The 13,852-nt window shown below is 42.1% G+C and overlaps 1 protein-coding gene across 5 annotated transcripts in view; it reads right to left on the bottom strand.

The window, feature by feature from the left end:
* Window positions 1-7,593, bottom strand: part of celf5a (cugbp, Elav-like family member 5a) — a 172,473-nt gene extending 164,880 nt beyond the window's left edge. For 2 of the 5 annotated variants that reach the window (XM_047336927.1, XM_047336929.1), the window contains exon 1: window positions 7,034-7,589. In XM_047336927.1, coding sequence (XP_047192883.1) covers window positions 7,034-7,391 — 358 coding nt within the window. In that variant the 5' untranslated portion in view covers window positions 7,392-7,589. Of the gene's footprint in view, window positions 1-7,033 lie in introns of all 5 variants that reach the window. The other 3 variants (XM_035646997.2, XM_047336931.1, XM_047336928.1) reach the window with 3 other exon arrangements.
* Between the last annotated feature and the right edge of the window lie 6,259 nt (window positions 7,594-13,852).

The following is a 13,852-nucleotide window of genomic DNA, read 5'->3' as shown; positions in this document are numbered from 1 at the left end:
AAGGGAGGGGAGGGGGACGTGGCCCTACAGTCGCCCACAGATGCTCCCCATGTCTGTCCCTCATTCTCTACCTCCTTTTGAGCGCAGTATGGGAGCAGTCTTTTGGGGGAGGCTGGCAGGCAATCAGTGATGTCATGCCAGCAGTGCAGCGACGGCAGCTTAACCTATTTTCGGAAATACCACAGAATTTCTATTTATAACCATGCTGAGCAGCGTGTATCTTCAAACATCCCTCACGGACCTGAGCGTTCGTGGACATTTTCCAATGTAAAATATGTCTTCATCATAAGACGGGGATTGCATAATGTCTGTAAGAAGAAAGGTCTTAATGTTGATAGTGCTGTTTATCATGTTGTCAAAAAAAAATTTAAGCATCTTTTATTCTGTTGTCAACCAATAAGATTATTTTTATTGTTGGTTGTATTTGTAGTTTAGGAAAAATAACAGTAAATCCCGTCTAAGACTCTCGTGGTAGAGGTTGGGGTATTAGTAGTAGCCTCAACAGAATTTTTGAATAACTTTTACTTGTGTTACTAGAGCGATGATGATGATTATTGTTTTATATTTCTGCTAAATTTGGCCTTTTGCTCCTCCTTCTCCACCCTGTATCTGTCCTTCCCCCATCCCCAACACTGCACCCCAGTGCCCAAACAGCTCTCGACCTGTCAGAGAGATCCTCCATGTCCCATGCTGAGCCATCACTCTATTCTCCCACTGCCTTGGGATAAAAGCAACCATTTGTTCCTGCATCTCTGACAAACAATTTCCCCCTCCACCATACATCCATTGTTCCGTGCCCATGTGTCTGTCTGTCATTTGCCTCGTGGGCCCCCGCTGCATACATGTGCCATGCTCCCTGTCCAATTCCTCTCTGTCACACCGGGCTGTGTGACAGAGAGGGATCGAGTGACAGTGCTAAGTCACGCCCGCTCAGCTTTGTGTTCACGTGCACTCTCAGGCAGATACATGTACAACATTTATACATTGTTCATTCACACCAGCATCAAGGGCTCAACCGTTTGGCAATCAGAGAGATGTGACAGCTTGACTAATCTGTGATTGTTTTTTGGCCAAAACATGAGGTTAGCGAGCCCTCCAAGGGCACAGTACTATAAGGCAAGACAAATAAGTTATTATTTTCCGGGCTTGTACAAGGCTTTATCGCATGAGTTCTCCTGAACCATTCCAAAATGGAGAGGGATTATCACAAAACATTGCATTAAAATCTCCTCTCTCCCCTCTCCCTTGTTATTTCATTTTCCTTCTAAAATGAATCTGTGCCCAGTCAGGCTCAAACACAACATTAAAGAGCTCGTGCTATTCTAACAGAAACCACCAACCCCCCTCCTCCCTCGCTCTCTCCTTTTTTTCTCTCTGTGCCTTTACAACCCCCCCTCATAAGAGTACACTCTCCTCTGTAGGCAATGGCACTCTGCTAAGCTCCCCATACAAAATAGATAGGCTTCTGTCCCTCTATTTAGACTAAGGAAATAGCTGTAACCTTTGTGTTCGAACAAGAAGATGGTACATTTCCACCGACTCTACCTTAGGAAGAGAAATGTGACCTGCGACACACAACAATAATACACACTGACAAACTGATGATTTGAAAACTGTCTGTTAGCACAGACATAAAAGGAATAAATTATATTTTGTGTATTAGTTGATATTAGAGAGCCTCTCAAAAACCGATATAGAAATCTTTTTACATTCCATCAACACATAACAGCAACAACATTAACTATAAGAAGCCAAGACAAAAAAAATAATGAATGAAAGTATTACCAGTGAATTTTTCTAAGTGGTGTCTTTAAACACAAGCACACTTTCCTTTAGCATTGTGCATCCAAATGTGACACTGTTGGCAAAGTCCACAGTCAAACCACAACCACCGCACAGCTTCTTTTAGTCCATTTAATGAAATACACAGGTACTGTACAGCGGGTTTCTTAAAAGAGTGCATCCGCGATAGAGTTGGTCAATGTATTTTCCTTAAAGCATCTATGGCCATGCCTATCCCTGCTGCAGACACCCATTAACAGCAAACATATTTCACAAAGGTCATGGAATAAAGGCACTTCTGATATACTGAAAGCAAAATATACTGCACGCCACAATGAATGCTGCATTGGTGCAGGAAATCAATCCATCTAAAAGGGTTCTCTTGGGCAGGGATTAAGGGGAAAGAGGCAAAGACAGAATGAAAGCCAGGTGAGTTTGGCGTGCGGACACTAACCTCCAGCAGAGCACGGCCTTGTCGGCACGTGAGATCTCCTTGGAAAACCAACAGAAAAGAGGAGAGGAGAACGGGAGGCAGCACTCCTCATCTTGAAGTCAAGGCCCATAGCGCCTGTCAGTACCAGTTGAGCCGCTGCATCTTTTATGAGGAATGCCCTGTTGCTTATTAAAATATTTACAGACGTTTAAAGATTGCGAAGCGAGTGTTGTTACTGCATTGGCTCGGTGGCCTTCGCTCACTGGCCCTGACAAAGGATTTTATTCGAGATTTGTTAAATCGAATCACTGCACAAAACTGCGAGGAGACTGAGAATTGAACGACACAGTGGTCCCATGCACAGGTGGAATGGATTTTATTTCTTCTTAAACCCTTTATTAATATCATTAGCAAACCACACAAGGGTCATACTGGCAAAAGCCCCCATTCTTCACTGATGTCTATTAAATTAATAATATCAGTGTGTTCACATACTGTAAGCACAATCCATGTCACTTGTACAGCTTCTGTAAGTGAATTCATCCCCCTCAGGGGAGGCTGTCCTACAGCAGTGTTGTGCTCTTTGACACTCTCCGTAAGGATCCCACAAAACAGAGACATGTAGGTGAACTCACACTTCCGTCACATCAAGGAGGAGAGAGAGACTTTAACAGCCCAGAGCTTGCTTTATCCAGTACTAATGACTTTCAGGTTTCATTATGTATATAGGAAAACTTCAGTCTTGTATTATTAATACCATGTCATTTTGGTTTGATGCATATGCTGTTCCAACTATTCCTATTTCCTCCCTTCTCTCCTAGTTATTGGGAGGACAACCCACAGAGGAATGCTATCCATCAGACTCAGAGGGTGGGAAAAAAATAAATAAAAACTTGAGTAAATATTTCATTAGATTATTCCCTGATTTAATGTGCTTCTGGTTGGCCGGGGTCTATGGCAATATCTCTGGTCCGTTTATTAATACATTAATACCCGACACTATCTGGGCTGCCTTGGCTGGACGATTTGAGCAGCGAAGGGATTGTTTTGTCTCTCTGCCTTTCTGCTGTGCTGAATCACACCTGAAGAAGAAGAAAAAATCTCTCCCTATCTATTTTCGCCTTTGAGTGCATGTTACTCAACTGCATGAGGGAAGATTAGTCAATCTCAATCAAACACAGGCTATAATCTGCTCCGACAAATGGAGCAATTCAACAAAAATCTACATGGAAAGAGATTCAACTTTGCTTAGGGCACAATCAGTTTTTCAAAGGAGAACTGTCAATTTGAAAATAAGAAATAAGGAAATTAGAAAAGCAGCAAAGTAAACACATGAAAAAATTGCTTTTTCATGACAACCGATTAGCCGTGGTTCTGCATACATGCATGTGCATAATCGTGAAAGTGTGCTCTGCATGTGATATAAGTGGGAGCTAATTAGAGCAAAGGGGAGAAGTTTTCACAGTCTGGGATAAATTCAACATCAGGAAATCCTCTACCTATTAATACCAATTGGGCGACAATAATTGGCAGGCCATCGACAGCGTGGGCAGAATTAATCATTTGAAGAGGCAGACTAGACTGAATTTTTAATTGGCAGAGGCAGTCACTGTTTAGGGAGGCAACCAGCTGATCACCCAAGAGACTGCTGCTTCAGACAATGCACATTTACTAATCCTCTTGAGTCAAGTTATTATGGCCATGCATTATTATCACGCTTTACAAACTAATTCCATGTTTTCCCTCATGGATTACCAAGGGGTACAAAATAGTTGTGTGAGAAAAGAGGAAATAATAAACACACAAAGCACAATGTGGACAAAATGACAGAATAAGTGCAAAGACTATAACATTCTCAACACTCAGTATGATGAAAACAGTGTGTGTGTGTGTGTGTGTGTGTGTGTGTGTGTGTGTGTGTGTGTGAGTGTGTGTGTGTGTGTGTGTGTGTGTGTGAGAGTGTGTGTGTCTCTGTGTGTGTGTGTGTGTGTGTGTGTGTGTGTATGTGTGTGTGTGTGTGTGTGTGTGTGTGTGTCTCTGTGTGTGTGTGTGTGTGTGTGTGTGTGTGTGTGTATGTGTGTGTGTGTGTGTGTGTGTGTGTGTGTGTTCATCCCTCTTTCCATTTACGTCTTTGTCAGTCTGAATGTGCCTCTGTGAATGTGCTGCACTGTTTCCATCAGGATCCATATTCATAATCCTTTCTGCTTAATAACATGATTAACTATAAAATAACCCCATCAGAGATCATTGACATATTAGGGTTTGATTATGTATTGTTAATTGTGTGGCCGGAATTCATTACATTCTAAGCCATTTAATTTCACTTACTCTCAAATTAATTCGTTGTTTGTAAGTTAATGAAAAGGGGTAAAAATTAACTTTGAGAATTAGAATTAGAATTATATTGTTTATATTAAATTCAGTTACTTTAGAGAGATGATCTCATATACATGCATTAAACCAACTGATTTTTAGTTATTTACTATAACTGAAAAGAAATGGTAACAAAACATAAGATTGACAAATAATAGAGAGAAAAGTTCACAAGACAAAGTTTTTTCTGTATTATAAACTTTCACCTATTCGAATATGCTTTGGATTTCAAATTGACAATGGACCTGAGGAGAAGATCGTATCAGCTTTCACTGATTACAAACATTACATCTTGATGACAGAATTTATAAATATAGATATTGTTATTTTAAGACTGATGTAATTAGTTATTCATTGTTATTTTAATAATATGAAGAAAAAAGGCAGAAAACTATTCAAATGTATATAAAAAGGCGAGCAAATAACTTTAAAAAAAGCATATCTATGCTACTACTAATAATAAAAACAGAATTTGTATCATAGCTGTATTGTATGATATATTACATTCGAATTATATGCAGCTCTGAAAGAGCTTTATTGTCTATGACAATACACCTACGAGCCTAAATTATCTTTTCCCTGACACCATGATGAAACGACAATCAGTCGAGAGCTAAATACTGCAATCGTCACGCAACACAGGGCATTGACATTTAGTATGTGTGTGCACACTTGCCCACGAAAAACACATATCGCTGATTGCCAAATGAGTACTATACTGAAAAATTGTCTTCATGCCTACAAGCTGACAATATCAACTATACGATCGGCAGCGGTCGCCATTCAGGCGTGTGGCTTCATGAGATAGCTATATCATTAACTTGAACATTTTCAGATCCAATTGTGATGAGGGACTGTAAAAAAAACATTGCTTTATATTTCAGCATGGGCATGCATGTATTTATTATATTATACAATATTATTTGATATTACTTTGTTTCTTTGTTGAAATATTGTGTTTGGTATTGATTCAACGCACGTGTTTCATGACAGTCCAGTGTAATGGAAACACATTTCATATCTTCTGATAGTGACTCTTGATGTCAGTGTTTGCAAATGGCATTAACTGTCACAGATTCTTATTTGTCTTTTCCAAATGTCACTGCAACAAAAAAGCTTTATCTCCTGTACCAGCATCGTTCACATATCAACATCTGCTGTGCAGGAGTTGCAAGATGAAGAATCTAAAATGGCATTCGGAGAGAGCCGTGCTGTGACAAAATGACAGCCGCACGGTTATGTTTCTGATCTCTAACATCTACGGGGCAGTTTTAACAACGCACATTAAACCATAAACGCAATGCAAGAGAATAAAGCCTGTCACAACTCTCCTTTGAATCTCCCTTTGAATCATGGATGTGGCGTTGTCAACAAACAGTGCATTGACCCAATATGTTACATGTCATTGCTGCCTTTCCTTTTCAAATTGTGCAAATACAAATGAAACTTGGAGGCAAGTGATGTGGTGGTGATGATGGTGATTGTGATGATGATGATGGTGATGATGATGATGATGGTGGTGGTGGTGCTGGTGACGTCTACACAACGTATTGGGAAGTTATTTCCCGACCAGGCACTGATCTCTGTACCCTTGATAACCAACTTCATCGTGGAAGGAGGAAGTTGTCCCTGCACAGTGAGCTGAGTGGACTGACACCCTCTGCCTCCCTCACTCTTCCAATTGAAGCGGAAGCGGCGCCGCGTCCCTGCCCACTCTGCGTGCAGCGCCGTCCGTCATCGTGTGACAGCCCTTGCGCCCTTCGGAGACGCCGTGGCACTGAACTGATTTGGCTGTGCCGGCTCGTGCGCCCAAGCCCGCTCCGTTCGCACATGGGGGTAGATGTTAGAGAAAGCATATGGATGAATAAATGATGGCACACGAGATGGGGGGGCTCTTTAAAATTGCAGCCCTTCCGAGCGCCTCTGCCCCACTTAGGAGCGTGTTAAGAAAATACTCTCTAGTCGCATTAAAACGAGGAGCAGAGACAACACAGTTTGTCGTCCCGTGTCAGTCGTGACACTCCCGCAAACCTCCCATCTGATCGCCCCTGTGATCTACAACAACAACAACAAACAGAAAAAGTGGAATTAACAGGTAAAGTAGAAACACAACGATCCGGCCGCGTCTTTACGCGCGAGAACTGAGTCACACCGATATTCATGAGCAAAACGATCAGAATTGGGTCAAAATGTCAAACCTCGTGAATGATGCATGACAACATGAAGGCGACGATACACATGGTGCCACCGATGAATGTTGTGGAACAGAGAGCAATGTGCACGATTCAATTTGTGGATCAAGCCTGATAACAAAAGCGGATTTTTTTGGGTCCGCATTTTGTGGGTTATCATTTCAAAAGAAATAGGTTCAAAACGTGCAGGTAGTAAACAGTTATCACGCCGTAGTAGATGGGCCCCGCGGCCGTCCGAGGGGCGACACGTTACCTTTGTGCATGCCGGTGTATCGGTCCTTGAGAACTGTCAGTTCGTGGATTTTCCCAAACTGTTCGAACAGAGGCTTCAGGTCTTTCTCCTCCAAGTTCCGCGGTATCTGCCCGATAAAAAGCTTAATGGCATCTTGGTCTTTCATGTTGCCGCTCTCCGGATGAATTGATATGGGTTCTGACCCGTTCATGGGTTTGGGGAATGTGATCTGAGGGTACTGGTGCTGATGTGGGAGAAGGAGCGGTGGCTGCAGGCTCGGTGGCGCCCCCGGTCCGGTGAAAACCAGGCTGGAGTGAGCGGGCTGGGGATGCTGAGGATGGTGCTGCCTTCTTGTTTCAGTCTGAGTGAATCTGGCCATTCTGAGCTGGGAGCAGAGTGGATAATAATGACAACACACACACACACACACACACACACACGTACACGCACACACGCGCACACACACATATACACGTACACGCACACAGTGAGAGAGCAAGCACTCAGCTGGAAACCAGGCTGACTTTCTATCCGACACACAACACACACACACGCACGCACAGTACAAGGCAGGAGGGGGAAAAAAGCGGGGCGACGGAGGCGGAATGAACGCACAGGAGCCACATTAGACGCTCTGGAGCGACACCCAGCGTCACCGGGGAGGTACTGCAGCCTGGGTCAGTGTTGGCTGAACCAGCTCCCTGCAGCTTTGAAACGTTTGTGAAACGCGTCCCTTCTAAACAACGAAGGAGGAACCACTGGAAATCCTGTAATGTATAGCATCACCATGTAGAAAATATTCAATTTACCTTATGTTCCACAGCAAAGGTAATAACAGTAGCTCCTTTCTATTTCGGTGTCCTTGTAAGCCACGGCAGCCATGTCATTAGTTTGATTATTTACATGCTGTTCCTTCTGTGTCCTTTTTCAAAATTAACTGACTTCAACGGAAAGAATAGTTAAAGTAAAAGCATGTATTGAAATAAAGCTAACAATAATTGGCAGCAGTGTGTACATATGTTTTACTCACCGTCTCAAACATGCATTCCTAAAGGTCACATGGGCCATGCTGAGTATGATTTATGCAATAACTGAAATAGGTTCAATCTATAATATAATCTGCAAAGTTACTGCAGTGGTTGGATAAAGAGCAGAAAGAAGCAAAACAGTCATAATATTAACAATATTAATAATATTTCCCTGGAGGAGAACATAATCTCAAAAATCTATATGATGTGTTTGAGTATTACAGATATTAACAATACCCAAATCAACCTCTGATGCAGCTCAACAAGTAAACGTGTTCTTGTAAAAATACATGATGGGATTTCCAAACCAAAACCACTGTATGCTTTGCAGGCAGACACTTAATAGATCTAATGCAAACTTCATACTGCATATTTGGAACAAAATGAGAATTGTGGATTTGTTTTACATTGTTGTTGCACAAGCAATGACTCACTACACAGCCTGTATTGATCAGTAACTCTTTCAGTGCCTGTTGTTTTAGATATGTAAAAAAGAGAGACAAAAAAAATCCATCCATCCATAGTTACTCCATATAATCCACACTTCTTTGACTTCATAGTTTCTCACAATCTCTAACCTCGAATACTTTTGAAAGGACAGTAAGTATTACAGGGTCTTTGCTCTCTCTCCTGGAATTTGAAAAAAAATAATTATCACATTTTTTCTCTGTTGGCAAGAGGATTGGACTGCAAGATTTGTTTAATGTTTAAATGTCTTTCCTTAGCTGTAAGAGATACAACAAGGTCGACCGCTGCCCATGATTTAATGATTTAATGCTCTTTGTGGTGAAATATACATCACTGTTAAAAGTAAACATATGCCGTCGTGTGCCTCTCCTATGCACGAAATGCTCATAGTTATCATAGTTGATCATGTTGTACAGTGAATGCTGGTCACATGTCAAGGCCAGCGGTATTGTAATCAGCAGTTCAGCGTTCATTAGATCGAGTCAAGGGACCAGCAAACATTAACCACAATTAGGAGACTTACTGTAAGTACTTTTCAAATAGCAAGCAGGCTAATCCCCCGAAGGAGGGTTTATTTGCATCATTTGCCTTTGCGGTCACTGTCAATTGCACTCAGATTCAAATCCATCATCTGAACTAAATACAGTCATGAGAACGACACTGACAAAAGCTAACGTACGTCAGGCACTGCAGTTTGAACTTGGCCACAAACTGCCACTAAAGTAAAACACATCTGCTGGACAGATTTCTAATTACAGCCTATTTAACAGTGGATTAAATAAAGCGATATACTGTCTGTGACAGTGGGCTCAAGGCTGCAAGGTGAATCAATATCACCACCGCTGCTGCTGCTGCTTGTCTCACGGTGGAGACTCGGCACCACAGAGGTCCCCTCCGAGAACTTCGACCCACATATCACCGTGTGAGAAACTTGGCTCAAGCTGCCGGCGATGCTCTGAATTCAGCACACCTTCAAAGTGAGGAAAGGCATCACCCAGTACGGTAAAGGGGGTCGTGGTTTTTGCAGATGCAGAGCTGACTGGTCAACAGAGTTCAGGCTGGAGGAGTGTGGGGAAAGACATGGGTTGTCCACAGCAGATGGTTGCTTTCCTTGGGATGATTTCAGCTCAGCTGAACTGTGCTCATAATATTTCCTTCTGCAAAGTTCAATAAGTGCAAGTGTAGAGGGGACGACATGAGCACGCAGGGGTACACATTGACATTAGAAGTCGATAAAACAGTGGGCGGTAGCCTCACAGACGCACACATTTTTTTTTTTATTGTAAACTTGTCCTTTTGATATGTGAGTGTGATTCTTTGAAGCCGTCGGCCCCTGAGTGCACAATGACATAAAGTTGCTGAAACCGCTTTTAGTTTTCGATCTGCGTGCCGGAGTCGGAGTGTTATTTTATGCTCAGTTCATCGTGTTATAAATGTATTGATTACGAGAGGCAGGGCACTGAGTGAATGTGGCTGGCCATCTGAATGGGAATTGGCAAGGACGGGAGTCGAAGTAGATTTGTTCGGCGGATGGCTCAGCATGTTGCCCTGCTTACATCTGCAGCGAGGAAACAAACAGTGCAGCTCGTATTGAATAAGAGCACTGAGCTGTCATGGCACTGGCTCACCGGCCTCTGAGGGTGGAAGGGACTATTTTTAGGGCTGTGGTCAACAAAAAAAGGTGGTGGTGGTGGGGCGGAGGGGGCGGGGGGGTTACTGAGAACTTCCACTTCATGGTTCTTTGTATTGACCAGTGCCATTAGTGTTTCGCCAAGCTGAAGGCAGAGACGGGAAATCAATAAAGGTCACACTATTAGTGCAGAGTAAAAAGTTACATACAATTTAACTAGCTGGCGTTTATTCTGCTGCTTGTTAACCAGTGTGGAGCCTGAGCGGGAGGCAGCCTGGCTCGATCTGTTCAGCTTGGGAGGTCCGCTGGGTCCAGAGGGAGACAGGGGGAGCTGAGGGAGTCATTTTGCATTCTGTGTGCACTTGTAGCCGTACAAAGAAGACAGTCGGACAAACACACACACACACACACACACACACCCCCCGCGTCAGTACCTCACTTGCATATTGTACAACCACAGCAATGCCTATAGGCAGAAAAAAAGAAGCATACACACACACTCACTTTAACTTGTCACTTGTCATCTTGTTACGAGCTGAAGTCAGTGTATGAACGAAGAACTTGACAAAACAAATTGCACAACACTTGTTAAGGGAAAGCTTCCTCTCTGCTTGGGCTGGCATGTTGAAGTTCTGAAAGTGTAGTGGCGGTTTAATAAGCGGTGAGAATCGGAGATGTCCCCTGGTGCCTAATTCACCACTGCACTCTGGTTATGCATTGCAAAGCATGCTTGTTCAACTGTGAGGTGTTGTTCAAGGAAATTAGGGTGTGATGCGATGATGGCATATCGCGCTGGAGACAGTTTTATGGACGAGTGACTCAACAGGCTGATGAGATGTGATAAGAGCAGACTGAACTGTGGAGTCAGTGTGCCGCACCTTTCTCTCCTGGCCTGAGGTCGCTGGTTGAAAAGTAGAGAGGAACTGTTTGATATCGATCAGAGCTTTTCAGCTCAAAAACACCCCGGCATTGTTTCCTGGTGTTGTTCTGTTGCAGCCATTGTAAGGAAAGGCTCTGTCGAGTATACACCATTTCAATTATAGACGATTCTTCAGCAGTATTTTAAAACATGCACGTACTAGTCCACCTCATCAGTGTGTTTAATCCAAGGAAATACCACATCCTGAGCTGATAGAACAGGAAAAATCAGCCCCCAGAAATGACCGTAGGTCCCATAAATCCTCTGTTTTTCTCCGCAGATTGAAAATAATGAAAAGACAGAGCTCGATTTGAAATCACACACAAACTACACAAACATTTGAGTAACCTGATGTCACGCTTTTAATTCCAATTAGGATGGAGCGTGAATGTAGTCATTAGTGGAAAGGGGTCATAGAACTGCCTCTTGCAATCGGGCTCACTGTAACTAGCTGTCTTAATAACCGCGCGCTAAGCTGTGATTACACCGACTTTGCCTCTCCCACGAGTCATTAACAGAATATTGTTTATGAAAATATTAGACTTAAACTGCACACAAGGAATTGAAAAAGAGTCTCTTACTTCAGATTCACCCAAATATGATATAACTTATCTGACAATATATTTAGACCATTACAGTTTTAAACGTTTGAGGGTTAAAGTATTAACGTTCAAATACATGACTAATTATTCCAGCTTATTTTAAATATTATTTGACTCTGGTTGGTTTATGCAGCTGGCTGATACCCCCCCCCTATCTTAACAGATTGTTGTGGATCCACAGAGAAGAGTCATCCGACTACCGTCCCCGGCACCAGGTCTCTTGCAGAGCGTATTATATGCCTTCAATGATAAGAAAAGGGCAGGAATTATTGAAAAAATGAAACAATCTTCACATTTCCAAGATTCGTTTTATCGTCCAAAACACTGCCCCTAAAAGAACCATCGCCCACTGTGATGATGTCGTGTTGATCTTCGGTCGGCCAGCAGAGCAATCATGTTGTTCTTAGCTAATCTAAGTCACTGCTGTGATGTGAGTGGCCTCAACAACTCCCTCTGCTCCCTCAATTTAAAGATTGGTCGGACTGCTGCTGTTTTAGTATCAATATAATCATCTACAGAAAAACATGGTCTGATGAGCAGACTGCACGGTGTTCAAAAGGCCTGTGTCATCCCCTCCTGTGTCCTCCACTCAGATTCACCAAGTTACAGAGAGAGTATTGGTATTTCCTTGATCCAAAGGAAAATGTCACAGGAAATGAAGTAGATCCGTGCAATATTGAACAAGACTTATGAGAGGATGTGTTCAAGGTGATATATGAGAATGAAAATGATCCAGGATTTTACACAGGGATCCTGATTTATATTTGACCTCTTGAAAATGAAAATAATACAAATCTAAGTCTGAACACTTGAAACAACAGTCAACATGAAAATCTGTTATAGATTTTACTTAAATCTCCACCTACAGGAACATGCCGTGTAAAATTTTACATGGCATGCAAATGCAAATGCACATACAAGTTAGTCACCTGTCAGTTGTGAAAATCTAAGACATAGTTTTAGCATGTATGTTATTTTTAAACATTCAACATTATCATTAAAAGAAAAATATCAGTTGAATTTGTACTTACAGTTTCTATCCACAAGATGGGAGCTATGTTCCACTGTGATTTCCCTCTCCATTCCAATCATTCACGTAAGGACAGCGGATTCTAAATAATGTCTGACCTGTGATAAATTATTGCCATTTGCCCTAAAGCTGTGTCTTGAATATCACATTCGCTGTTAATATTCCATATCCGCTGAAATCAAACTGCCAGCCAAACAAGCAGGGCTTATTGGATAGCTGTGGGAGGCTGGCTTGCTTAGTCGACTGACTTCTCTGTGCTTTGGCTCAGTGCAGACAACAAGCCTTTTGCACAACTTTTACAGTGGGTAATTAAAAGCCTCTGTAGTGGGAAACTGAAGGATCATAGCATGATGGTAGCTTAGTATATTAAAAAAATATTGGCATTTGAAAGAGTAAACAAGTGGTGTGGTGAAATGTGTAAACTGAGATGGGGGCTGTGACAGCACCCGCTGAACAGCTGCTGTGTGAAGGCCTCATGGAGACACAGATGTCACTATCCGACAGCACGCTTTTCATTCCTCATTATTTCTATGCAATTTACCTGTCATTCAAGAAAGTACATTTGTGACTATACAAAATATACTACATTATATATTAACAGTGGCCCCGGGGTGTAAAGCTTAATGATTCATATCAGTTAGTAACTGTATGTAAGTGTACATTTTTATGATATTTAGCTTTTCCTTTCCACGTCACATTATGCTCTTTTTGGTAAAATATGACTCATTGTTTTAGATGAGGCCCAACAATTAATAGATTAGTTCAAATGAGCTCCACCAAGACAACTCTCAAGGGTCACACATGAATTTCTCACTAGCTTTTCTTTCAACCAGAAACACAAGCTTACTTGATAATATACGATTCTGTTTCATGGGCATAGCGATCAATACTTTCTCATCATGTACAATTTCCTCACTTGCTCAATAGTCAAAGGTGAGAAATTACACGTTTTATATGGCATAAATGGGGCTACTGGTAGTCTAAATATTGCATTAAAACAAAAATAATAAGAATACACTTACAAAAAATCTATTCATTCCTTTTGTTGCCACATATAGGCACTCATTGTGATCCGACAGCAGAGCAACCCAGATGTCCTTCTGAGCAGAACTCTTCAAGCTCTGCCATGGTTGATTCCCAGATGTTCCTATCAGCTGGTGTAA

Source organism: Scophthalmus maximus, chromosome 13 (assembly GCF_022379125.1).
Source record: "Scophthalmus maximus strain ysfricsl-2021 chromosome 13, ASM2237912v1, whole genome shotgun sequence".
Classification (NCBI taxonomy): domain Eukaryota; kingdom Metazoa; phylum Chordata; class Actinopteri; order Pleuronectiformes; family Scophthalmidae; genus Scophthalmus; species Scophthalmus maximus.
The sequence above is the reverse complement of the archived record's forward strand: the minus strand, read 5'-3'. Positions and strand labels throughout refer to the sequence as shown.